Here is a 25,945-nt window from a genome sequence, read left to right on the forward strand (position 1 = left end):
TAGCAGTGGGCAGCCTGGTGAATTCCTCCCCCAACTCTGACAAATGAACTGACACATGGGCCCCATGTCACAACCTCCCCTGATCTGTGGCATTAAGGACTCAGTTTCAAGGCCAGGGGTCCTTCAGCTCCAGAAAGCCCCCAAAGACCCTGTTGGGATCAGAGCTCCACAGCTTTTGGGGAAAAACCAGCCACCCTGCGAAGGCTGTCTCTTCACCCTGCTGCCTGAGAGGGGCTGAGGAGCGGAGGGCCGGCCCAGCGGCTGTTTGTCTGGGTGGAGCCTGTCGTCACACTGCTGATCCGCCTCCGGCGGGCCCCTCTGTGCCTCCCTGAGCTTCTGTGCTCACTGTCACCACACTGCTGGTTCCAGCCCCTCTGCTTTGCCCCAGGGCCCTGCTGCCCTGTGCTCTCTTCCCAGACGAAGCCGGAGTCAGCCGAGGCCACTGACCCACCACTGGAGCCATGGTAGGGCCAAATGGTACTGCTGGTCGGGTCAGTTCAGCCAGTCAGCCCCACCGGCTACATCCAGACTGAGCCTGTGAACCTGGCTTGGGGCAGGGGGCAAAACTGGGCAGGCGTGGGGCTGAGGGGTGGCCACAGGGAAGCCTTCAAATTGGACTCGAGGCTCTGAGGAGCCGTTGGGGTGCTGGGGAAGGGATAGAAGAGGAAGGCCTGGGTTGGGCTCCTGTGTCTTTACTCGGTTGCTGTGTGAGTTTGGGGGAGTTACTGCACCTCTCTGGGCCTCAGTTTCTGCTCCTGAAAATGACCGTTGATATCATCCATCCAGTGGTATCGCTGTAAGGCCTAAAAAGGTATGACATGTGGAGGAATCCAGGCACACAGCAGAGGTCCCTCAAATGGGAATCCCTTTCCCAGGGCTCCCTGCTTGGCTTCCAGGCCAGGAAAGGCTACCATGGAGTCTCCCAGACGCGCCCCTTCCTGCAGGAGAAGACTGGTGGGAAAGCTGAAGGCCAGTTTCCTTCCTTCTTGGGCCACTGGGCCAGTTCATGCAGCCCCTCCCCCATTGTCCAACTCAGCCCAGGGCACCTTATACTACTGGGTCTTTCAGAGGGCTCACCACACTGGAGCCGGAACCCAAACACTGCTTTCTCCAGCTGCACCCCTGATCTCATCTCCCTGCTTCTCCTAAGAGCGCTGAGTTTTCTGCATGATCTGCCCAACCCCCCAACCATCCCGTTCGGCCATGAGCTGATAGAGGAAAATAGTAGCAGGAAGCCCCCACATGGCCACTTGGCTTCAGAACTTCTGACATGTGTTTAGGCTTCCCAGGGGTGCAGAGGGGTGACAAGGGCAAACCGGAGGCTGGCTCAGTGCCGTGGCCTCAGCCTCCGTCTCTACAATGTCAGGGCAGTGGATGGATGGGGGTCAGGCAGCCTGAGACCACTCACTGGAGGTGACCCAGCTTTTGTCCTATCACATAGGTCCACGGGTACAAGGGGGTCAAATTCCAAAACTGGGCAAGGACCTATGGCTGTTGCCCGGAGATGTACTTTCAGCCCACGTCCGTGGAGGAGGTCAGAGAGGTGAGTATCTTGTCTCAGAACAGTGCCCGATGGTCCAGCCACCAGATCTCCAGTTCCATCCGGAGATGTAGATCAGAAATGCCCCCAGAGAGGAGGCTGAGAGGAGGACTTCCCGGCTAAGACCCACATCCCCACCCCAGAATTGCTAGCCGGGCAACAGCACCATGGGATTGGCTCCAACTGAACTCTGCTGTCACGTGACCACCTGGGGTGTCCACCAGTGACTGTCCGGTTGTTATTTCTGGCTCAGGCCTCTTCCCTGAGCTGCAAATTGGCATATGACTTCTTTCATCAGAGACATAACAAACTTTGATGCCCCGAAGGATGTTTTTGATGTTTCTTTGCTTTCAACCTATTCTATTGCAGTCTTCCTAACTCTGTACCAACCACCTGGTTGCTCAAACTAGAAGCCAGGAAGTAGGTCACTGTCCTTTCTTTACCCTTATCTGACTTCAGCAAGTCCTGGCTTGGAAGTTTCTAGAACCCACCTCCTTCTCTCCAGCACTGTTGTCACTAAGCCCAGGCCACCGCCCCTTCCCCACCTGCCATGGCCTGAAATGGCCTCACTACTGATCTCTGTCTGAAGCTTTGTGACCCCGTGGACTGTAGCCCACTAGGCTTCTCTGTCCAGGGGATTTTCCAGGCAAGAATACTGGGGTGGGTTGCCATGTCCTTCTCCAGGGGATCTTCCTGACCCAGGGATCAAACGCACATCTCCTGCTCTGGCAGGCGGATTCTTTACTTTTGATCACAGGAAAAACCAAGCTTTTTCCTACCTCTGTATCTTAGCCCTTGCTGTTCCCACTGCCTGGGATGCCTGTCCCTTCACTTTTCACTGGACCAACTCCTTTGCATCCTTTAGCACTCAGGGTAAATCACCTCCTCAGAGACTTCCAGACCACTTCATCTGAGGATGTCCCCATCTTCTGCATCTCAGCTCCTTGCTTATTTCTTTCACTGCATTCAAAACCTGCAGTTATTTCATTGACATGAACTTTTTCATGCTTTTTTCTCTCTCCCTCATAAGGATGTAAGGCCACATTTTTCCTGTTTTCCATTGGATCCTTAGCACACCTAGCCCTTTATCGGGCACACAGGAAGCACTTAATGAATATTGTTGAATAAATGAGTGAATGAATGAACAAATGGACAAGACCCAACCTCTGCTCTTGAAAGCCTTACCCCTAAGACAGGTTGCATAGGACTAACCCAGAGGATGCAGATGTTTCACTAGTATTAGCAGACCACAAAGAGGGGAGAGATTCACGTGTTTGTGAGCCTGTTCATACGTGTGTGTGAGGGCACTCAGAGGAGAGTGGTGGGAATGACATGGTCACCACTGGTGATCAGCACCACCTGCTTCATATCTGTGGTCTCACCTGTCCCCATCCACACCTGTGAGGTAGTGATTATTAGCCCATTTAACAGATGGGCAAACAGGCTCAGAAAGGCTTTGGAATTTCCCCTTGTTATTAAATACTAAATATCAGAGCCAGATTTTAAACCCGGATTCGAAGCCCCCAATTTCTTAAGCAGAAAAATGAAGAAAAATGATCACTGTGTCAGCCCGGAAAATGAATAGGAGCTCAAAAGGGAGCTGGGGTAGGGCAGTGGGAGATGAGGGGAGGACAGGTGGAGAATGATCAGAGTCTTCAATGGCTGGTGGGGGATGTTTGTGGAGCAGAGAGGGCAAAAGAGGAAGGCTAGGAGGTGGAGTGGCTTTGAATGGATCTGAAGTCCTTGAATGCGGAGAAAACAGGCTTCATACTGAGCTGAGGGCTGATGTTCTGCATGCGAAGTTTGTTCCAAGCCCTGCTGGCCTGCACCCCGCTCACTTTCTGGTCCTTCTCTCTAGCTCTTTCTTGGAGTGGCCTGCACAGCGGCTTCCAGCCAGGCAGCACCTGGGGGACTGGGGGTGCAACACCTGGGTTTCCCGGCTGCCTCGCAGAGAAAGGCCTGGGCTGAGGCTGATGCAGATGCTGCCTCCACAGGTGCTGGCCCTGGCCAGGCAGCAGAACAAGCGGGTGAAGGTGGTGGGCGGTGGCCACTCGCCCTCAGACATCGCCTGCACTGACGGCTTCATGATCCACATGGGCAAGATGAACCGCGTCCTCAAGGTACTCGGAGCGCTGGGCTCCCTGCCTCTGCCCCACCCCATGCCACTCCATCCCAGACTCCAGGGTGGACGCGGAGCCTTCTTTTCCCTCATGCATCATCCCCTCCTGGCCTCTGAGTCCCAAAGTGACCCCCCCCATTCCTGGTCCACTTGTGGTCACCCTCACCTCACACAGGCCTGCCCTGGACTCCTTCAAGCGTCACATCTGGTCTGTGTGCATCCTTGTGGCCACAGAGAAGATGTCCACAAGTCAGGCCCCCAAAGGTGGATTCATGACAAATCCAAGATTTGCACCTAACTTGTTCTGCATATAGGGAAACTGAAGATCAGAGAGGGGGAGTGACTTGCCTAAGGTCACACAGCTGACCAGTGGCAGAGCTGGCCACAGACTCAGGAGTCTGACACCAGCCCTGTGCTGGGATACATTAATCCAGGAGTCTCACACCCTCCCCTGCCCTGCCCACAACCAGGAGCCTGCCAGGGAGTGAGAGTGCAGGCATGTGCAGGGGTCTTGTTCTCACCTGCCAGGGCCAGCTCCTCTGAGCTGTCTTTTTTGCCTGGTACCCACCCCTCCAGCTCTGCTAGCAGAGATTCTAGATTTCTCTGTACTATGTATTTCCTGATTTGCTCAGGCCAACCATCTCCACCCCGTAGAAAATGCTCTGGTCAAAACATCAGTCATGGCAGGAATTAACTCTGATCACTAATTAGTGAGGACCGGGCTCTGGTAATTGATTTTGCCCAGGCTGTGTGCTCAGGGTCAGTGAAATGTGTGTTCCGGAGTCCACAGATGTGAATCCTTATCTCGGTTCCACTGCGGATGTTTGTGTGACCTTGGGCAAGTGACTTAGAGTCCCTGAACTTCAGTCTCCATGCTGTGAAATGGAGAGACTACTCCTCCCCTCCCTCCCCCACCACTCCTGGACAGCCATGGGGGTCTCAGGGCATAGAGCCACTCTCCCACATGGCTGAGGGGACCTGAGCACCAGTCCCAGCCCTAAGGTGACCTTGAGTAAACCTCTTCTCTTCCCTGCCCCTTATTTCTCTCCCCTGTGACTAGAAGGGTTGCACAGGACAGTCCCTGAGCCCCAGCATTCTAGGGCTCTGCCTGCACGCCCTTTTGGCTGCCTGCAGCGGGAGGCAGCTTGGGCTGACTGTGGGCTGGGACAGATATGCTTGTACTCACAGCCTTGCGTGGCTGCAGGACGAGTGCTGGGTGACAGCCTAGCTCACCCTAGCCTGTGCCGGTCTCTTGCAGGTGGACACAGAGAAGAAGCAGGTGACCGTGGAGGCCGGCATCCTCCTAGCTGACCTGCACCCCCAGCTGGACAAGCACGGCCTGGCTTTGTCCAAGTAAGAGCCACCTCGCCCATTCCCAGGGCGGGTGCCAGTGATGACCATCACTCCCAGCCCTGACCTCAGCCAGACACTCAAGGATCTGACAGGGGCCAGAGAGGAGCACATTTTAGGATAAACTTGTTTCTCTGGATCCCTGTACAGGGTACCCATCTCCCCATCCCCAGGTGTCCAGGGGCTATTATATGTGAATAGAAAGAAATTGTTGTTTAGTTGCTAAGTCATGTCTGACTCTTTGCAAGCTAAACTGGGGACAAGATTCCCAGGCAGATGAATCAGCTGTTCTGCTTTGAGGGGCCTCGCACCACAATCCTGGGAGGTATTGTCCCAGGAAGACTAACCGTGTCCCTCCTCCTCTCCCCAGCCTGGGAGCTGTGTCAGACGTGACCGCAGGTGGCGTCATCGGGTCTGGAACCCACAACACGGGGATCAAGCACGGCATCCTGGCCACACAAGTGAGTTCACTTGCTTCGATGCTGACCACCAGGGAGAGGGGAGGATGGGTCAGGGCCCCTTCACCCTTGTCATCGATGCTCCTGACAAGCAGGCGTTCCAGCATGGTGTCGGCAGAGCTCTGTGGGGGCCTTGAACACATCTGGGTCTCTCTTCTGATGGAGACTCTGCAGGGCCCTCCAGAAACATTGTCTCTCTGAACCTCATGAGTCCCCAGCAGACACAAGTGACAAAGGCACCCCCATGTGTGTTGACACAGCCCCATCTCTAGGGAGCTTCCTGGCCACCCCGGGGAAAAGGGCAAGCAGAGCAAAGGGTTCCATCCCCAGGGAAAGCTCTGAACTGGAAGCCAGGCAGGGCGAAGGGCCTTTTCAGGTTAGCAAGTTGGGGAGGAGCCAAGAAGGAGCTGAGCACATGGGCCTGGGATCACATCTGACCTTCACCCAAAAGCTTTTAAGATTTTTTGATGTGGACCACTTTGCTTCCCTGGTGGCTCAGATGGTAAAGAGTCTACCTGCGGTGCGGGGGACCAGTGTTAAACCCCTGGGTTGGGAAGATCCCCTGGAGAAGGAAATGGCAACCCACTCCAATATTCTTGCCTGGAAAATCCCATGGGTGGAGGAGCCTGGCAGGCTACAGTCCATGCGGTCGCAAAGAGTCAGACATGACTGAACGACTTCACTTTCTTTTCTTTCACTTTTTACAATCTTTATTGAATTTGTTACAATATTGCTTCTTTTTTATGTTTTGGTTTTGGGCATGTGAGATCTTAGCTCCTCAACCAAGGATCAAACCCCATGTCCTCTGCACTGGAAGGCAGAGTCTTAACCACTGGACTGCCATGGAAGTTCCCACCCAAAAGTATTTCTTAAACTTCATGGGAATCCAGTATGGGGCACAGATTTGGGACTCAGATGTGGGGCCAAAACCTGCCTCCCACATGCATTGGGTGTGCACATGTGTGCAGGTTGTTTAACTCATCTGGGCATCCCTGTTTTCAGCTGTTACCTCAAGAGAATCTTCCTCAACCTGTAGGAGGTTGGGGGTTAATGAGACAGTGTGTATGAGAGCCTGGGGGCCCAATGACAGTTCACGACACTTGGAAGGGAGCCACCCCTTCCACCTGCAATGCAGGAGTCCCTGGTTCGACTCCTGGGTCAGGAAGATCCTCTTGAGAAGGGATAAGCTATCAACTCCCCACCCCTTCCACCTGCGATGCAAGAGTCCTTCATTCGATTCCTGGGTCAGGAAGATTCCCTTGAGAAGGGATAAGCTATCAACTCCAGTATTCTTGGGCCTCCCTGGTGGCTCAGACAGTAAAGAACCTGCCTGCAATGCAGGAGACCTGGGTTCAATCCCTGGGTTAGGAAGATCCCCTGGAGGAGGGCATAGCAACCCACCCTAGTATTCTTACCTGGAGAATTCCATGGACAGAGGAGCCTGGTGGGCTACAGTCCATGGGGTCACAAAGAGTCTTTCACTTTCACAAGGGACTTTCACTTTTACTTTCTTTCCCTTAGGAAGCCCAGGTGAGTAAGACAGGCCCTGGCACATGGGGGTGAGAGCTCCTCTGTTTAATTCTACACTTATGCTGATGGCAGGGAGCAAGGGGAAGACACTGGCATCTTTAATATCTACTGTCCCCCAGGCACTTAACTGGGTGCTTCACCCAGTCTCTCTGAGTTGGTTATGACCCTCATTTCACAGATGAGGAAACAGAGAGGTTAAGTCACACATCCAAGATCACACAGCTGGTGAGTCAGTGCCCACCTTTATTATTGCTGGACCCCGCTGCTGTGTTTCACTGGCCAGTGCTCAGCTCATCCCCAAATCTCCAACAAAGTCTGTTTGTTTCTGTTTTTAATAAAAACCATCCTAATGCCCTCAGTCCCACAGCAGGCCACTGTGCCCCACTTCTGCCAGTTTCTCTTCTCTGGTTTAGGTCGCTGTTAACCAGAATTAGTTCAGCTTTATCTGTTCTCTCACCCTGGGCACCCTGCCACCAACCGCACATGTCAAAAGCAATTTCCATCCCAGTAAGCAGATAGCAGAGTGTGGAGAGGAACTTCAGCAGGCAATGAAAGAGGGTTCCTCTGGAAACAGGAGCCCAGGGCAAGGAGAGTGATGTTCATCACCTGTCTCCAACTGGGCGGCCCACTCTGCAGAGCCCAGAGATTCTGCGTTTGGTAGAGCCAAGTAGGGGAATCTAGTTCCTAAGGCAAGGGAGAGGTCCCCAAATGAGAAAATGGACTAGACTTGGCTGAGATGGTGCTCAGGTGGGCAATGAGCAGACAGCCTGCAAGGGACTCTGGTCCCCAGGGCTGTGTGTTGGGACAGCAGAGCCAGCTCCGGACCCCCAGATGCGTGCACACCCTTTGCCTTTATGAGCCATTTCCAGCCAGGGCCTCGTGCTCTTTGGAGTTGATTTCATCTTAGCTCTCTTCCGGGCAAAGGACAAGCTTGCTGAATCCTGACTTTGAAATCCACAGGATGAGCAAGGCAGCTGGGGGAGGGCAAGCCACTGGGGTGCCATGGAAATGCCTGTGATGGATGGGCCCCCTCCCTGCTGAGGGCTGATGCCACCCAGAAACAGCCCCCCTCACTCCATTTCTCCTCCTACCCTACCCCAAGACTGAGGCTCCCTCGGGCTGTGATTGGAGACCTAGCTGGGAAAGTCTCTGGGGCCAGAAACATGGTGGGAATCATGGCCAGATACATCTGGGAATCGGAGACACTTGGCCTCATTGGCAAGGACAAACAGGGAAGTGAGGGGTTTGCCAGAAGCCTGGGGATGCTGAAGTGTGGTTCTTCTCCCACCGGCAGGTGGTGGCACTGACCCTGCTGACAGCCAATGGGACCATTCTCGAGTGTTCAGAGTCCAGCAATGCGGAGGTGTTCCAGGCTGCGCGCGTGCACTTGGGCTGCCTCGGAGTCATCCTCACAGTCACACTGCAGTGTGTGCCCCAGTTCCACTTGCAGGAGACCACCTTCCCCTCAACCTTGAAAGAGGTACTGTCTCTCCTTTGCCACTGCTCAGCCTCAGAAAAGAAATGGAGGACATTAATAAGTCATGCTCCTCTGAGCTCCTCTGCAGGTCCCCAGAATGCGGCAGTGAGCTGACCTCACCAGCCCTTCCTTGACCCCAGAATACTGTGGCAGTATCCCTTTGTGAGCAGGTCAGTGGAGCTCAGAGGAGCTGGATGATGAGGGGCAGAAAGGATGGCTTCTGAATGATAGGATTGTTTTTTGAATGAATGAAAACCCATGTTGGTTAGCTGGGAAAATGGATGATTGGATGGATGGATGAATGGATACATGGATGGATGATGAATGGATGGATGACTAGATGGACAGATGATCAGATGGATGGATGAATGGATGATGGATTGATGCATGGATGGATGGATAGCATGCAATAGACCAGAAATGCCTGATAAACATGGATCTATCCCTGGTAATTGCTAAGCTACAGGACTCAAGTCTATGGTTCCAAGTCCCTCAGCATCTGAGCTCCTCCATAGTCAACTCACTATTCAATATGAGTAGACCCTCTGCACAGATGGAGTTGGTAGTGATGTGAACACTACTGGCCCCACATAGTTATGGTGGAATTTGGGGTCAAACTGAATGCTGGCAGTACCACCCCCAAGCTGTGACCTTGAGTCAGCCATTTAACCTTGCTGAGCCCGTTTCCTCATGCAAAAACAGAGTAAATCATGTTTACCTGAAAGGATTGAACCTGAGAATTAACTCAGATAACACTTGTAAAGTATCTAGTTCAGTACCAAAACACGCTCCCCAGGGTACCTAGTCAGTGAAAAATGGAAAATTCTGTTATCTAGCATCTGGTCGAAAAAATCCTTACCATTGGAATTTCTAATACATTATAAACCTTACAGCAAAGGATTTAAATGCAGAAGGTCCTTTATGCAGAGGCATGGTGTTTGGTGGGGCCTCCCTGGTGGCTCAGCGGTAAAATGTCTGCCTGCAGGAGATGCAGGAGACGCAGGAGATGCAGATTCAATCCTTGGGTTGGAAAGATCCCCTGGAAGAGGGTATGGCAACCCACTCCAGTATTCTTGCCTGGAGAATCCCATGGACAGAGGAGCCTGGTGGGCTACAGTGGGTGGGGCTGCAAAGAGTCGGACCCAACTGAAGCAGCTGAGCACACATGATGTTTGTGGAACTTTAGCCCCAGAACTCTCCACTGGTGGCTGACAAAGTGATTCCAGGGATGCTCTTGGGCAGGGGTCCCCATTCCCTGAGATCTAATGCCTGATGATCTGAGGTGGAGCTGATGTAGTAATGACAGAAATAAAGTGCACTTGAATCATCCAGAAACCATTACCCCTGTCCTGGTCCTTGGAAAACTTGTCTTCCATGAGACCAATCCCTGGTGCCAAAAAGGTTGGGGATGCTGGTCGAGGGGATGCGGCATTGATTCCTAGAGCATCAATGCTGAGCATGTGTGGGCCAGTCTTGGCAAATGAGTTGCCTGATGCTTTGGCCCAAGAAAGGATTACAAGGACATTTCGTGGAATTGTTTGGCAGTGATACTGTGTGGCTAAGCCAGGGAGCTCCAAGAGGGTAGAACCAGTCCACCTGGAGCCACCCCAGACTCTGAGCCACCTCAAGAGCCTGCTTCAACTAGTCACATCCCCAGACCAGTGTTAAGGGGCTGATCTAAGCTTCTTGTTCACTCCAAGCAGGCCCTAGCTTCAAATACAGTCACATGCCGAGGATGAGGGCTTCTACATGCTGCATTTTAGGTCGATGCAATTCAGCGCAAAGCAGAGGTCGACACTCCCCTCAGGCCGTGAGAGTAGATGTGGTCACCCACAGAGAGAGGGCTTGGCTGAGGAGAGAAGGGAGCCTTAGTGCTCAGTCCAGAGCAGAGCAGCCAGACGAGTCCAACGCTGTGAGGAGTTGGGGAGCAACAGCAGGGTCTGGTCATCAGGAGATCACTGCTGACTTCAGTGAGCATGGTGTCAATGGAGCGGTGGGCAGGTTAAGGGGTCGGCATCTCAGGCAGAGAAGGGAGATGGGCAGAGATCACCTTCAATAAGAAAGGGACCACCTTCCGGCCTCTCACTTAGGTCAGAACTTGTTCATTTTTAAGCTGAATAATTTGACCCAGAGATAAAGAGATTGCTTCTTCTTTTGCCAGTAGGATTGGCCCCAGGGCTCCTACCAGGGCATTAGAACCAAGTGGACAGACAGACTCCACCCTCTTCCTGCTCCTCCTTTGACCTGGCAGAGATGTATTAAGACTGACCACACCTAAGGCCTGGTTCTTGCAGTCTTATCTCAGGCTGTCCCCCATCCCCAACACACATACACAATTACACAGCAATGAATGCTCGGTGAGTATTTAGAGGGGCTCTGGGGAGGCAGGCAGCCCCAAGCCTGATTGTACAGCTCCCTCTGTGGAACCTGGACCAAGCCCTTCATACTTTTGGAGCCTTTATTTTTTAAATTATTTGTCTGGTCAGGTCTCAGTTGCAGCATGTGGGATCTAGTTCCCTGACCAGGGATCGAAACCAAGTCCCCTGCATTGGGGGCATGGAGCCTTAGCCACTGGACCACCAGGGAAGTCCCTTCTTTGCCACTTTAAAAGTAGGGTCAGATTAGATGAACCTGAGGTCTTTTCCAGCCCTGACATTACATAAACCAGTGCAGCACTTGGATACAAAACTGTGCCCCACCCTGGAGACAGAGGGTCCTTCTCTCCCCTGGAGCATCTGGGGATGTTCTTGGGTCTTATCCCTGGGGAGGGGCATGAATCCTGGTGTGGATTCCCCCACCGTTCCCCTGTGACCCCGGCCCATCCCTCGAGGGCTCACAAGGCTAGATGCTGCTCCTCCTCCTCTTCTGTGAGTCAGCAGGTCCTCTGTGGATTCTCTCTCTCTCCTCTGCACAACTCTGGCTGCTCTTCCACCCAGAGCTGCATGGGTCTCCACCAGGTCCATCATCAGTGTCCATCACACCCATGGACAAGCCTTCCCCGCCCAGTTTTGGCCACAAACAAGGACTGTGCAGAGGATGGGTGGCATTTACAACCCTATGATTTCCTCCCAGGGGCGTGTGCTGTCCATGGCCCTGCATTCAACTCTCTTTTACCCTCTCCGCTCAGAGCAGCCTTTAAAGGGCCCCTTCAAGGGGCTGGGAATGCTTGGGAGGAAGAGTAATATGCAGGTGGGAAGCTGAGTCCCAGGCTGCTCCCTGCTCCCAGTCTGCTCAGTGACTGATCAGAAAACTGTCACTGGAGCAGCTTCTCCTCACTCTTGCTCCCCCTGAATGTTTTCCTTCCGAAAAGAAAAATGATGAGACCTCATTTCCAGGAGCAGGCAGGTGCCTGAGAACCAATGTGTGCTTAATCACTTAGTCGTGTCAGAGTCTTTGCAACCCCATGGACTGTAGCTCACCAGGCTCCTCTGTCCATGGGATTCCCCAGGCAAGAATATTGGAGTGGGTTGCCATTCGCTTCTCCAGGGGATCTTCCCTACCCAGGGATCGAACCCGAGTCTCCCACATTGACAGCAGATTTACTGTCTGAGCCACAAGGAAGAATTTATTAACATCCACCCCTCTCTGAGGTTACCCTCTCCTGCCCACCCCTGTGCTGTGTGTGGTCCATCTCAGACGCAGCTCCCTGCTTCCCAGGTCTGATTCTCTTATCTGCACCTCAACACAGCTTCTGAAGGCCGCTCAAAGCCATATGAGGGGAAGGGAGAGTTGGAATCAGTGCTTCTGGGCAGAGGGGCCAAGAAAGGGGTGGCCTCCCTGGCTTCTTATGACAAGGTCTCAGCATTCCCAACTTTCTGCAGTCCAACTGGTATGAAATCACAGTCAGAGAGAAGACTGGAGGATTTTGGAAATGGCTGTCAACCTTTGCCCTTTATGCCATGCAAATCATAATGAGATGTGAGAAGTATAGCCGGCTGCCTGCGTCACCACCTCCCCCCGTGCCGCAGGAAGCAGGGTTGGTCCCTGGGACACACCAACCTTGTCAGCAGCATCCCAATGCCCGCCACTCTCTTGAGTGGCTGGCCAGTGACGACTAGGTAACCCCCAACCATGGGACAGGTAGCCCTCAGCTTCTGCTCACAGGCCTGGTAATCAGTTCTTGTGAGTCAGTTCAGTAGGGTGCTAATTTTGGAGGGGATGGAACCCTCTAGAACCCTTCCTGCCAATGACATTCCAAGGAAGACGTTCCTCTGGGGCCCACCCGCTTTGATGGTGCTTCCAGGAACCACCAATTAGACTTGAGGAAACATGATCCTGGGGACCCTCCTCCCCCAGATAGGATTGTTTGTAGGCCCTGAAGAGAGTCACAGTGGGATGGGTCCAGGGCAGGGGGCTCCATCCTTCAGTGACCACACAATGCTCAGTTAGGGACCACAGGGACACAGAGCTGGGGGTACATGCTGCCTGCCTGGAGGAGCTTGGAGTTTAGCATGGGAGGAAAGATATGCCTTGTCCCTCTGAAGCAGGGAGGAAAAGAAATGACAGATGCCAGGAGAGAGGCACAAAGTGTGCTGTGAAAGTGGCTCCATTACTCCATTCTGGTGGGAACCTGGGCGCCCAGAAAGGGGTGCCACCGTTACTTTTACTGCTGAGATTCTGGGCAACCTGGGAAGGCCCCGGAGGCTGGGACAGGAGGGAAGGGGGATTTTCCGCTCTCTCAGTCCCTTCCTCCAGGCAGAGCTCCAGACCATGTTCCTATCCTCCCAGGAGAAATAGTTCTGCCCAGAGGAGATGGGCCATGGGTCCATCACCCAGTCAGGATGGAAGTGATAGTGACAGGGACCTGGTGTTTCTTCCTGAACTTTTCACGGATCTACAGCCCAGCAGAAGAGGGCCTCCTCTTCCAATAAGGAATCATAGGGCGCTTTCTTTTCTTGGACTCCAAAATCACTGTGGACAATGACTGCAGCCATGAAATGAAAAGACACTTGCTCCTTAGAAGAAAATCTACGACAAACCTAGACAGCATATTAAAAAGCAGAGACGTCACTTTGTGGACAAAGGTCCATATAGTGTTTTCCAGGAGTCATGTACGATGTGAGGGTTGAACCATTAAGGCTGAGCGCCAAAGAATTGATACTGTCAGACTGTGGTGTTGGAGAAGACTCTTCAGAGTCCCTTGGACTGCAAGGAGATCCAACCAGCCCATCCTAAACAAATTAACCCTGAACATGCATTGGAAGAACTGATGCTGAAGCTGAAGTTGCAATATTTTGGCCACCTGATGCGAAGCCAACTCATTAGAAAAGGCTATGATGCTGGGAAAGATTGAAGGCAGGAAGAAAAAGGGATGACAGAGGATGAGATGGTTGGATGGCATCACCGACTCAATAGACATGAGTTTGAGCAAACTCCAGGAGATGGTGACGGACAGGGAACCCGGGTGTGCTGCAATCCACGGGGTCACAAAGAGTCGGGTATTACTGAGCGGCTGAACAACAGCAGCAAAGAACCCTGCCGCATTTACTGTGTCCAAGTCCCTATGGCAGCGGATAGGATGAGGGTTTGGGAAACTGGCCCACAGGCAAGATCTGGGTCACTACCTGCTTTTATAAATAAAGTTTTCTTGACAGACCACAACGATCCTCATTAACATATTGTCGGTGGCTGCTTTCATGCTACCACAGCAGAGGTGAGGAAACAGAGAGAGCAAAGCCTAATATATTTACTATCTAGCCCTTAACAGAAAAAAATGTGCTGATGTCTGCCCTCGAGAAGAAACCAAATGTGAATGAGAGGCTTGATGACTTTCAGGACAGATGTATGCTTCAGTACCTGTAATATACTTCTGGGATGGATGTAATATAATAAATAAACACCACTTAGAATGGAAAGAGACAGCATTGGTGGGGGTAGGGGTGGGGTTGAGTTGAGCATCTGAGTTACAGCACATCTGAATTCAGATCTGACCCTTTTCACGTGGTCACTTGTGGGCAGTGGCAACAGAACTGGACAGAGTGTGTGGAAGAAGTCCTCTTAGTGCTGAACTATTCGGGCTCGATTCCATTGGAAATGGAGGCCTGCTGGGGATTTTTGAGCTGTGTCTTGGAATGCTTCCCTGTAGATGTTGTCTGGAAAGATGAAAAATGGGGAAAATTATGAGGCTAGTGCAGAAGAGCCAGTGAGAGCTAAGAAGGGCCTGGACTAAGCCACGTTAGCAGGAGCCGATTTTAGGGGAAGGCTGGAGAGATATGAACAGAGATGCAATCGGGTGACCCACAGCCTGGGCTGACGTGTGGCAGGGGAGGTTCGGGATGGCAGCCAGGTCACTGGAAGGTGACAATGGTCCGCCCATTCCTGTATCTCCTGGGCCCCATCAAGCATCAGTTAACAAGTCAGGGGTCCTCCCTGAAATGATGACCAGGACCCAGAATCCTAAAATTCCACTGCTCCCAGGTGCTCCAAATTGAAGTTTTAGATGGACTCATTCCTTGGTGTTTCACCTTGGTTTTTCCTTCCTTTCTGGCCAGATATGGAAATCACAGGTGGTTTTTGTTGTTGTTCAGTTGCTGAGTTGTGTCCAGTTCTTTGTGACCCCATGGACTGCAGCGCACCAGGCTTCCCTGTCTTTCACTATCTCCCAGAGTTTGCTCAACTTCATGTTCATTGAGTCAGTGATGCCATCCAACCATTTCATCCTCTGCTGCCCCCTTCTCCTTTTGCCTTCAATTTTTCCCAGCAACAGAGTCTTTTCCAATGAGTTGATTCTTGGCAGCAAGTGGCCAAAGTATTGGAACTTCAGCCTCAGCGTCAGTCTTCCCAATGAGAATTCAGGGTTGATTCCCTTTCAGATTGACTGGTTTGATCTCCTTGCTGTGTTTACAGCTTGTAAACTACTTTCACATCCATGACCTCCCTTGGTTCTCACAAGAGTCCTGGAAGGAAAGAAGGAAGGAAGGAAGAAAAGGACAGAAAGCTATTTCTGTCTTGGTTCTACAGATGAAGAGATGCTGCTTCCTGAAACTCGCAGCTGGGAACCTGGTGGGGAATAGGGCTAGATCCCCAGATGTGTGCCAGGATTGCTCACATTCAGAACCTAAACTCTCCACTGGGTACATGCCACAGGCAGGCACTCTACTCAGGAGCTTCAGCATAGATTATCTCATTTCATTTGTACAACTGCCCATGTGTTGTTGGGGAGGGTGGGAAACCAAGGCTCCAGGGATATGGATCCGGCAAGGTTGTGCAGCTGCCAAGTCACCAGGCCAGGACTTGAATCCAGAACTTACTCCAAACCCAGCACTCTCCCCCTCCCTCCCAGCTGCCTGTCAAACCCCAAATCTGCATCTCCTTTGGCTCAGAATCTGTCATGTGTCAGCCTGATGGGTGTCAGGGAGAGATGACTTGCTCTGTGACATCTTGATGTATACGGATGAGCCATTCAGAGTCAGACACTCCTGTTCATTTTATTAAAGCCCACTGCAGTGTCAGGGGTTGTGGGAATAAGAGAGGATGACAGTGATGCTGCCAACGACAATGGAAGAATGATAGTAGCAGCAGCAGCTTACTCCTGTATGGAGCTTACCGTGCTCATGACACCACATTAAGGGCTTTCTAGGCATTAGTGTGTTTAATCTTCATAACAATCCTGACATAGATACTGTTGTTAATCCTATTTTGCAGATGAGGAAATTGAGGCACTTGCCCAAACTTATACAGCTAGTCTTTGTTCAAGTCAGGATAACCGAGAACTCATTTTTATCCTCTGCATAATTCAATGAAGTCAACCTATAAAGTGGACCATTTTAATGCCCGTGGCATGCGTGTGCTCAGTCGTGTCCAACTCTTTGTGATTCCATGGACGGTAGCCCACCAGGCTCCTCTGTCCATAGGATTATCCAGGCAAGAATACTGGAGTGGGTTGCCATTCCTTTCTCTAGGGGATCTTCCCAACCCAGGGATCGAAACTGTGTCTCTTGCATCTCCTGCATTGGCGATAGATTCCTTACTACTTGACGTCCAGCATCTTATAGGACACACCCCTTGTTATTTGGCAATGTTAGGACAATTTGGGATATTTTCTTTTGATGGGGGGCCCCAACTTCCAGCATCCCCACCATCAAATGTGACCAACACAATCTCTGCTCCTTTCTCAGGTTCTTGACAACCTGGACAGTCACCTGAAGAAATCCGAATACTTCCGCTTTCTCTGGTTCCCACACAGCGAGAATGTCAGTGTAATCTACCAGGACCACACCAACAAGGTAGCTGTGGGCATCTTCCCCATTCCCCCACACTGCCCAGCTCCCAGGGCACCTAACACTTATTATCATCCTGATGATCGGTGAGAGATGAGAGGAAAAGCAAAGGGTGAACATCCCTGAACATGAGGAGAGAAGCACTAAATGCCAGAGGGTGGAAGGAGAGGGAAGGTGGTCCCAGTAAGGGTCCATGAGTCTGTGAGCAGGGATACAGGAGTAGGAGGTCAAGGGACAATCCAGATGTGGGAAGCAGAGACAGAGGTGTTGGCAGGACTGGCTAATGAGTCCTAAGCAGTCAGGATAGACCTCAGAAGCCAGCTAGCGCATCCCACCTTCACTCCAGCACCCCATCCTTCCCACCCCCCAGGGGAAGAAACCCATGGTTCTGTCTCCTCACCACCATGTCCTTGGCAAACAGGCTGCTTCTCAGCAGAATAAAATAAAGCCATCACTTAGGAAGATGTTGGAGAAGGCAATGGCAACCCACTCCAGTACTCTTGCCTGGAAAATCCCATGGATGGAGGAGCCTGGTAGGCTGCAGTCCATGAGGTTGCTAACAGTCGGACATGACTGAGCGACTTCACTCTCACTTTTCATTTTCATGCATTGGAGAAGGAAATGGCAACCCACTCCAGTGTTCTTGCCTGGAGAATCCCAGGGATGGGGGAGCCTGGTGGGCTGCCATCTATGGGGTCGCACAGAGTCGGACACGAATGAAGCGACTTAGCAGCAGCAGCAGCAGGAAAATGTTGACCAGACAAGTCAGGCAAAGGCCAGAACACCTACTATGTGTATGGGGCTGGCATGGGGTTCATAAAAGGTGACTGCTGAACACCAGGCTCATCAGCTCTGCAGAGAAGAGACATAGGCATTTCTTGGTCTTGAGCAAAATGATCACATAAGCATGAAACAGAAGGGGACAGGACATGGGGATCGGCAGTGCCACCAAGAATGAGGCTTTCAATCATCCTGGCAAGTGGGTTCCCCCTCCCCCAGCACACACACTCCTGGGACACTCAGCTCCAGCTCGGAACTGACCACAGACTCTGCTTCCCAGCCGCCCTCCTCTTCAGCCAACTGGTTCTGGGACTACGCTATTGGATTCTATTTACTGGAGTTCCTACTCTGGATCAGGTAGGAATGCTACTGTATCTTTCCCCAGCACCTGCCATCTACTTCTGGGGATGCGGTCCATCAGGAGAACAACATCCCACCTTCAGACATGCAAACTGGGTCTGTCTGCATGGTCCAGAGCAGTGAATTCCAACGCTGTGGAGCTTTTTTTAAAAATACCCATGCCCAGGCTGCACACCCTGACTCATGGGTGATGTGAACCTTCCTATTGTCCAGTTTCTTACCTCCTTCCCAGCCTGAAGTCTGTGTTCAGGCTCAAGCACCAGACACATAACTATGAGTGATGAGGAAGGCCTATGGGTCCTTGAGCAGTGATGCTATATTCAGCCAAGACGTGGAATGGCATCTGATAAAAACTTTTGAAATGTTTCATACACATAAATAATATAGGCAACACATATTTAAAGTATGTTGCTGCTATTGTTGTTGTTCAGCCACTAAGTGTCAGACTCTTTGAGACCCCCTGGACTGTAGGCCAGCAGGCTCCTCTGTCCATGGGATTTCCTAGGCAAGAATACAGGAGTGGGTTGCCATTTCCTGCTCCAGGAGATCTTCTTGACCCAGGGATCAAACCTACTTCTCTTGTGTCTCCTGCATTGACAGGCAGATTCTTTACCACCTGGGAAGCCCTTATGGTGTATAGACATATTTAAACTTATTGTAAAGTGTATCCATCTAGTCTTTTATCTTGGAGACTTTGGTGTCTTATTAAAGACAGTGAGTCCAGCCTGGAGGCCATTGCTCCATCAGATGATGGATTGGGGGTGAGAGTGGAAAATGCCCAGCCAGACTTCTCTCCCCTTCCATCCCAGCAGCCTGGCAGCTTTATGTGCCTGTGTCTGTGGAGTCCAAGCCAGGAAGCATCCAAATAAATTGAGCTCTAAATCACAGTGGCCACATCCCGGGCCGGGACACATGCTCTGAGGGAGCTCCATGGCCTGTGAGCCCCGCCCATGTGGCTGTCATTTAGTAGCTTCTGAAAACCATGTCCACTTGGCCTCACCCTTGCAGCTCTGGGCCACTTGCTGAGCCATGTGCCCAAGGATGCAGTGGTGAAAGCTAAATGATGGATTGGGTCTTGGTGATTTGGCTTCCCCGGTGGCTCGGTGGTAAAGAACTCGCCTGCCAATGCAGTAGACACAGGTTCGATTCCTGGGTCAGGAAGATCCCCTGGAGGAGGAAATGGCAACCCCCTCCAGTGTTCTTGCCTGAGAAATCCCATGGACAGAGGAGCCTGACGGGCTACAGTCCACAGGGTCACAGAGAGTTGGAAGCGACTTAGGACGCATGCACTGTTGGTGAGAATATAAACTGGTGTAGCCACTATGGAAAACAGTATGAGGTTTCTCAAACAGTTAAAAACAGAATTTCCCTTATGACCCAGCAATTCCACCTCTGACTATATGTCAGAAAGAACTGAAAGCACAATTTCAAAGAGACATTTGCACATCTGTGTTCACAACCAAAAAGTGAACATAACTATCCAACTGATGACTAAACAAAATGGGACATATAGCTATGCAATGGAAAACCAGACAGCCTTTAAAAAGGAAGGAAGTTCTGACACAGGCTACAATGTGAGCGAATCTTGAAGACATGATGAAACTGAAATAAGCCAGACACGTAAGAGGACAAATATTGAGGATTCCACTTATACGAGGCAGCCAGAGCAGTCAAATTCACAGAGACGGGAAGTATGGAAGGTTGTGGGAGAAGAATGGAGGTTGCCGGAGGCTGGAGGGAAAAATGGGGAGTTAATTTTTAATGGAGACAAGAGTTTCGGTTTTGCAGGATTCTGGAGATCCACTGCTCAGTGATGTGAATATACTTAACACTACAGAACTGCACACTTAAACAATGGTTAAGAGGCTAAATTTTATGTGTTTTTTTTTCTTTTAAATCACGATTAAGATGAAACACTCTAACACTAAAAACAACCTAGTCATTAAAGAGGGAGAGAAGAATAAAACGTAGGCTAAAATCCATAACTGGAGCCCTGGGCAGCCACAGAGAGAGTGTTGCAGGGGGATCTTCAGGTTCCCTGGGGGATTTCCAGGCTGCAGATTAGCACATGTGGCACAGGATGTAGAGAACAAAGCCCCAGTTTGTAAAGGACTCGGTCCACTGCCCGCAACACAGCCAGTACTTAACCGCTGGATAATTTGATGATCATGACCCCTCTGCCCTGCCCCCCAGCACCTTCCTGCCAGGCCTTGTGGGCTGGATCAATCGCTTTTTCTTCTGGCTCCTGTTCAATGGGAAGAAGGAAAACTGCAACCTCAGCCACAAGATCTTCACCTACGAGTGCCGCTTCAAGCAGCATGTCCAGGACTGGGCCATCCCCAGGTAAGGGCCGAGTGGGCCACCCTGCGGGTGGGTCAGCAACATATAGCTCCCTTTGGGTCCTGCTCATAGCCTATGCACTGCCAACCAGGCTCCCCATCCTACCTGTTATTTCTGGGGGAAACGGAAAGTTCCAAATCCCCATTCAGTGTCCTTGCACCATTGTGCCTCTCGGGAAACCAGCCAGGGGATCCACTCCACTCTCCCCATTGGCCCCTCTCCAGCCATGAGGCTGGGAGAGCAGGTTTAGACTTGAAACATAGGGCTTTGTGGCCAGCATCTGGTTCTTCTAAAAGACTGTACCCTGTGTTCAGTCCCTCCGTTAGCAGAGCCCACCTGGCAGGCTGGGGGCCTCTTCATGGGGAGGGACCCTCTTGAGACGGAGGCTAGGTCTGTACCCGACTCACTGCAGCTTCCTCTCTGAATTGCCCCTCTTTGTCTTTCTCCAGGAAAAGGGGGATCAGTGCTCAGGGCTCAGGAGATCCCTCTGTCACAGTGTTCAGGGGCTGGGGCCACCAGACTCTCAGGGCTGGACTATTAGAAAACGTAGGAATCTTGGCATCAGAGTGGCTTGATCCTATCTGAAGAAGAGGAGGCCACGGCCTGGGACAGCTGTGGCCAGAAAAGAGACCTGAGGAGAGCCTCCAATTGGGTGGGGGTCCTGGGGGCTGGAGCAGGAGCAGGAGGTAGCTCTCTGCTTCTGTGAGAAGGACTTTAAGAGCAGAAGCCATGAGGAAGGGGCTTCCTGGGGGCCATGCTGAGCCTCATGGGACATCTCCGGAGGCCCCTTCCTCAGGTCTGGGTTCCATCCCCTCTCCCACCCTGGGCCGAGGGCAGAGAGAAGACCAAAGAGGCCCTGCTGGAGCTGAAGGCCATGCTGGAGGCGAACCCCAAGGTAGTGGCCCACTACCCCGTGGAGGTACGCTTCACTCGCGGGGACGACATCCTGCTGAGCCCCTGCTTCCAGCGCGACAGCTGCTACATGAACATCATCATGTACAGGTGAGTGGTTCGCTCGGGGCAGGGCGGGGCTGGGGAAGGCGGTAGTGAAGGGGCAGGGCTGCGGAAGCAGGTCCCTGCGCTTCGAAGGGCCCCTCCCTCCTTCCCCAGCTTTCAAGGCCAGTTCAAATGCCACCTTCTCCAGGGAGACTTCCCTGGTCCTAGCAGCAGAAAATAGTCTCTCTCCTTCCCGTTCCAACAACTACCCTTTCTAGCTGTACTGTGTTAATGTGGTTCATTAATGTTAATTAATATATAATATTATTGTTAATTAGAATTGTTTTATTTATACATAATAATTATAATTGTTAGTTATTATTGGAGATATTATTAATATGTACTATTAATTAATATGTAATACGTAATGGGCTCCTCTGGTGGTAAAGAATCCACCTGCCAATGCAGGAATCACAGGTTCAATTCCCTGGGTCCAGAAGATTCCCCTGGAAGAAGGCATGGCAACCCATTCCAGTATTCTTGCCTGGAAAATCCCAGGAGCCTGGTGGGCTATAGCCTATGGGATCACAAAGAGTCAGACACAACTGAGTGACTGAGAATACAGGCAAATGTTAAGGTTAATATGCAAAGCTACCCTTTGCAAAACTGATATTAAGGAATGACAAGTTTATGCTGTCTCATGTGCTGCCCTAGGCAATGATTCTGAGAGCCCGGAACATTGGGTTGAGAAGGACTGTGAGGCCAGGTTTCAGTTCAGCAGAAAACAGAGTTATGCCTGGACACGGCGCCCATCTAGCCAGCTCCGCCGGGCCATAGGCAGACACCTTACGCTCATACTGTGTTACTGTTTCCTGAGTTGGTTGGGCAATGACCTCCCATGTGAGGCTTAAGGACACACACAGTTTAAGAAACTCATCTTTTCTAAAACTCCTTGCTTAAGACACATCTATCTTCCTTCCCATCCACCACTGATACTAGTCCTTCCCTGACTTTGTAAAAGACAAACAGACCACCTCTCACCCAGCCTGAATCTTACTATGCTTTATTTCTCCCATCTGTAAAATACCCCCAAACTCAGGGGATCCCAAGGGACAATTTAAGAGGGCGCTGCCCTGGAGGGGGGTCCGGAAGCCAGAAAAGAGAATTTCAGAAACCCACACTGAACAGAAGGCAGCTTATTTCACGCAGGGACAAACTTAGGGCCTGGCTCAGTCCTCAAGATGTCTGTCCATTTTGTCCCTGCCTGTGAATGCAAATTCAGAAGCAAGAAAATTCGCCTGGGGGCTGCATCATAACATTTGAGTTTTTGTGAGTTCTGATTCTTCTCTGTCAGTAAGTCTGACTTTGCAGCAAGGACTGACCAACTAGGTTATATTGGCTGTGATTTCCATACATCAAATGAGGTGATTCTGATAGAAATATTTATATGTCTATTTATTTATTATTAAGATTTTTTGTATATATCTTTTAAATAATCTTTACATTAAATTTTTAAAATTTACATTTTAAACTATTTAGATTTAAAATTCAAATCTTTAAATAACTGTATGTGCTATGCTTAGTCACTCAGTCATGTCCAACTCTTATAACCCTATGGACTGTAGCCCACCAGGCTCCTCTGTTCATAGGATTTTCCCTCTGTTCATGGGATTTTCCAGGCAAGAATACTGGAGTGGGTTGCCATTTCCTCCTCCAGGGAATCCTCCCAACCCATGTCTCCCGCATCTCCTGCATTGGCAGGTGGATTCTTTACCACTAAGTCACCAGGGAAGCCCAAATAAGTGTGTGTGTATATATACACACACACAGAGGAAAAAATGTATTAATTTAAAATTATTCACACTCATACACATGGGGTTGCAAGGAGTCGGACATGACTGAATGACTGAACAACAACAAAAATACAGCAACTTTCAGTTGACAGTTAAAATATATGTAAGAGGTTGTAAACTTTTTCCAAATCTGTCTGAGCAAAAGCTGCAGGATGCTGAGTCACTGCCATCCGTGCTGTGTGGACAAGTGCTGGGCAAGATGCCTGATAACCATGGGTGAGACCACACAAGACAAGAGCATAGCCTCACCTCCTTCTGCCCCCTCCTCAGGCCCTATGGCAAGGACGTACCGCGGCTGGACTACTGGCTGGCCTATGAGACCATCATGAAGAAGGTGGGAGGCAGGCCCCACTGGGCCAAGGTAAGACGCGTCTGTTGGAGCCTCACCATGGGTGGGAGCTGGGCAGCTACTGTGAGCCAGGGCTTCCACCAGAGGGCGCCTCTCTTCCCTATTGTCCTGCCTGCCCAGGGCTCCAACCTCCTGGGGAAACTGTGAGCTGAGCAAGTCAGAGGAAGGAGGACCTCCCACCTCAACTAAACCAGCTTCTCTGCATTCATGTTCCAGCAGCCCAGTGACTGTAGTTCCCTTCGAGTTTTTAGTGCTCACTTTTCATTTTATTTAATTCTCATAGAAACCCTATAAGCAGGCTAAGGCAATGAGTCCATTCAGCAGACAGGAAACTAGGGGTCTCTCAGAGATGATGGGACTTACTAATTAGCAGTAGAACTGGGGCCAGAGCCCCCTCCACTGCCCGACGGCAAATGGAACGGGAACTTTAATACTGCATTTTAACCGCTTCCTTCTCTGCTTTCCAAGAACTTCCTCCCTCCTGTTTGGGTTCTTCACATTATATGTATGTGCATGCATGTATGTGTGTGCGTATGTGCACACACATAACACATGTGTTTGTGCATGAGCCTATATGCATGTATACATGTGCATACATGCAGACATGGGTGTGGTACACGCATGTGGGTTTATGAGTATGTGCATGCATATACCTGCACGCATGTGCTCTGTGTGTGCCAAGGGATGGGGGATCACACATGCAGGCACACAGACACAGGTTTGCAGCCCCGCTGAAATGCCGGCTCCGGGAAACAAGGCCTGTTGTCTCCGGTTGCTTCCTCAGGCCCACAACTGCACCCGGAAGGACTTTGAGAAAATGTACCCGGCCTTCCAGAGGTTCTGTGCCATCCGAGAAAAGCTGGACCCCACGGGGATGTTTCTGAACGCCTATCTGGAGAAAGTGTTCTACTGAAGCACAAACAGAAAACAAGTCTAGCCCACCTCATCCCACCTCCAGGCCCACCTCCCACAGGGCTGAAGGCTCAGTGTCCCGCTGTCCTGATGGGGAACAGACATCTCCCCTGGGGCCCTCTGCCAGGACACCCACAGCTTCTCTGACCCACAGCAAGGAACCTGGGTCTGGGCATCCCCTACCTCCTTCATCCTCACAACACCCTGGCTAAGGAAGAGCACCAAATCCCTTTACCTCTCCAGCAGCATCCTCTTGGCCCAAGCCTGCAGTCACCACATCCTGTTCCCAGGACACAGAGAAGCCCCCAAACATTCTGTGTATCTAGGAGGTAAGGATTCGGCCATTCACAGGTTCCACCTGCTAGCTGGATGTCTGGAGCTCCAGGGATCACCCTGCCTACCCTCATAAGGAGGAGTCCCACCAGCATACGTTTAGACATAGAGGTCGTATGTGCTGTGCCCTGCTTCCTTTCACCCTCCAGGGTCTTTCAGATGCTCAGAGGCATGTACCCTGCCCTGGGACTGTTCTCTTCAGGGGGTCCACTTGTCCACCTGACCTCCCATAGCCCAACCTGCAGCATGTCTATTCCAGGGATGTTTGGAAAGGGGGACTTTCCTTGCCTTCTTTTTAATAAAGGCCAAGAGTTCATTTAGTCTAGTCTCTGCTCCTTCCTCTCCATCTCCAAGGTAATCCTTTGGGAACAGAAGGCTCCTTGATTCCCCAGCTTCCCTCCAGAGTCTTGGACTTGCCTGGAAAATGCTCTTCATATTCCTTTTGCAGTTTCAAGTGGCCTCTGACCTCCCACATGTTGTGGCTAGTATTTCACAAAGCTTTTGTTGAATATCTACAAGGTGCCAAGTGCTTTGGGGGAAATTAAAAGAACCTTAAGACAGGCTCCTGGATCAAGAAATGTGTATTCTAATCATATGTCTCATAAGAGGTTAATATGCAGAAGATACAAAGAACCCCTACAATTTATCAACACAAAAACAAACTAATCAAAAATGGGCAAAGGACTTGAATACACATTTCTCCAAAGAAAATATACAAATGGTCAATAAGCACATGAAAAGATGCTCCATATCACTCATCATTCAGTTCAGTTCAGTTCAGTCACTCAGTCGTGTCCGACTCTTTGCGACCCCATGAATCGCAGCACGCCAGGCCTCCCTGTCCATCACCAACTCCCGGAGTTCACTCAAACTCACATCCATCGAGTCAGTGATGCCATCCAGCCGTCTCATCCTCTGTCGTCCCCTTCTCCTCCTGCCCCCAATCCCTCCCAGCATCAGAGTCTTTTCCAATGAGTCAACTCTTTGCATGAGGTGGCCAAAGTACTGGAGTTTCAGCTTTAGCATCATTCCTTCCAAAGAACACCCAGGGCTGATATCCTTTAGAATGGACTGGTTGGATCTCCTTGCAGTCCAAGGGACTCTCAGGAGTCTTCTCCAACACCACAGTTCAAAAGCATCAATTCTTCGGTGCTCAGCTTTCTTCACAATTCAACTCTCACATCCATACACTAATCATTAGGGAAATGAAAATAAAATCACAATGAGATGTCCCTTTACATGCATTAGGATTACTATTTTCCAAAACAACAACAGAAAATAACAAGTGTTGTCAAGGACATGGAGAAATTGGAATCTGTGTATATTGCTGGTGAAACTGTAATAATATGGTGCAGCTGCCAAGGAAAATAGTACAGGGTTCCTCAAAAA

The 25,945-nt window shown here is 50.9% G+C and overlaps 1 protein-coding gene across 2 annotated transcripts; it reads left to right on the forward strand.

The window, feature by feature from the left end:
• The first annotated feature begins 320 nt into the window (after window positions 1-320).
• Window positions 321-24,876, forward strand: GULO (gulonolactone (L-) oxidase). 2 transcript variants are annotated; one of them, NM_001034043.2, is given in 12 exon segments: window positions 354-464; window positions 1,442-1,543; window positions 3,535-3,660; window positions 4,918-5,012; window positions 5,380-5,470; window positions 8,292-8,477; window positions 16,592-16,699; window positions 17,754-17,830; window positions 20,027-20,176; window positions 21,011-21,175; window positions 23,233-23,323; window positions 24,096-24,876. In NM_001034043.2, coding segments are annotated over 12 exon segments (1,323 nt in total). In that variant the 5' UTR covers window positions 354-461; the 3' UTR covers window positions 24,225-24,876.
• The last annotated feature ends 1,069 nt before the right edge of the window (window positions 24,877-25,945 follow it).

The sequence above is a fragment of the Bos taurus genome, chromosome 8 (genome assembly GCF_002263795.3).
Source record: "Bos taurus isolate L1 Dominette 01449 registration number 42190680 breed Hereford chromosome 8, ARS-UCD2.0, whole genome shotgun sequence".
NCBI classification, from domain to species: domain Eukaryota; kingdom Metazoa; phylum Chordata; class Mammalia; order Artiodactyla; family Bovidae; genus Bos; species Bos taurus.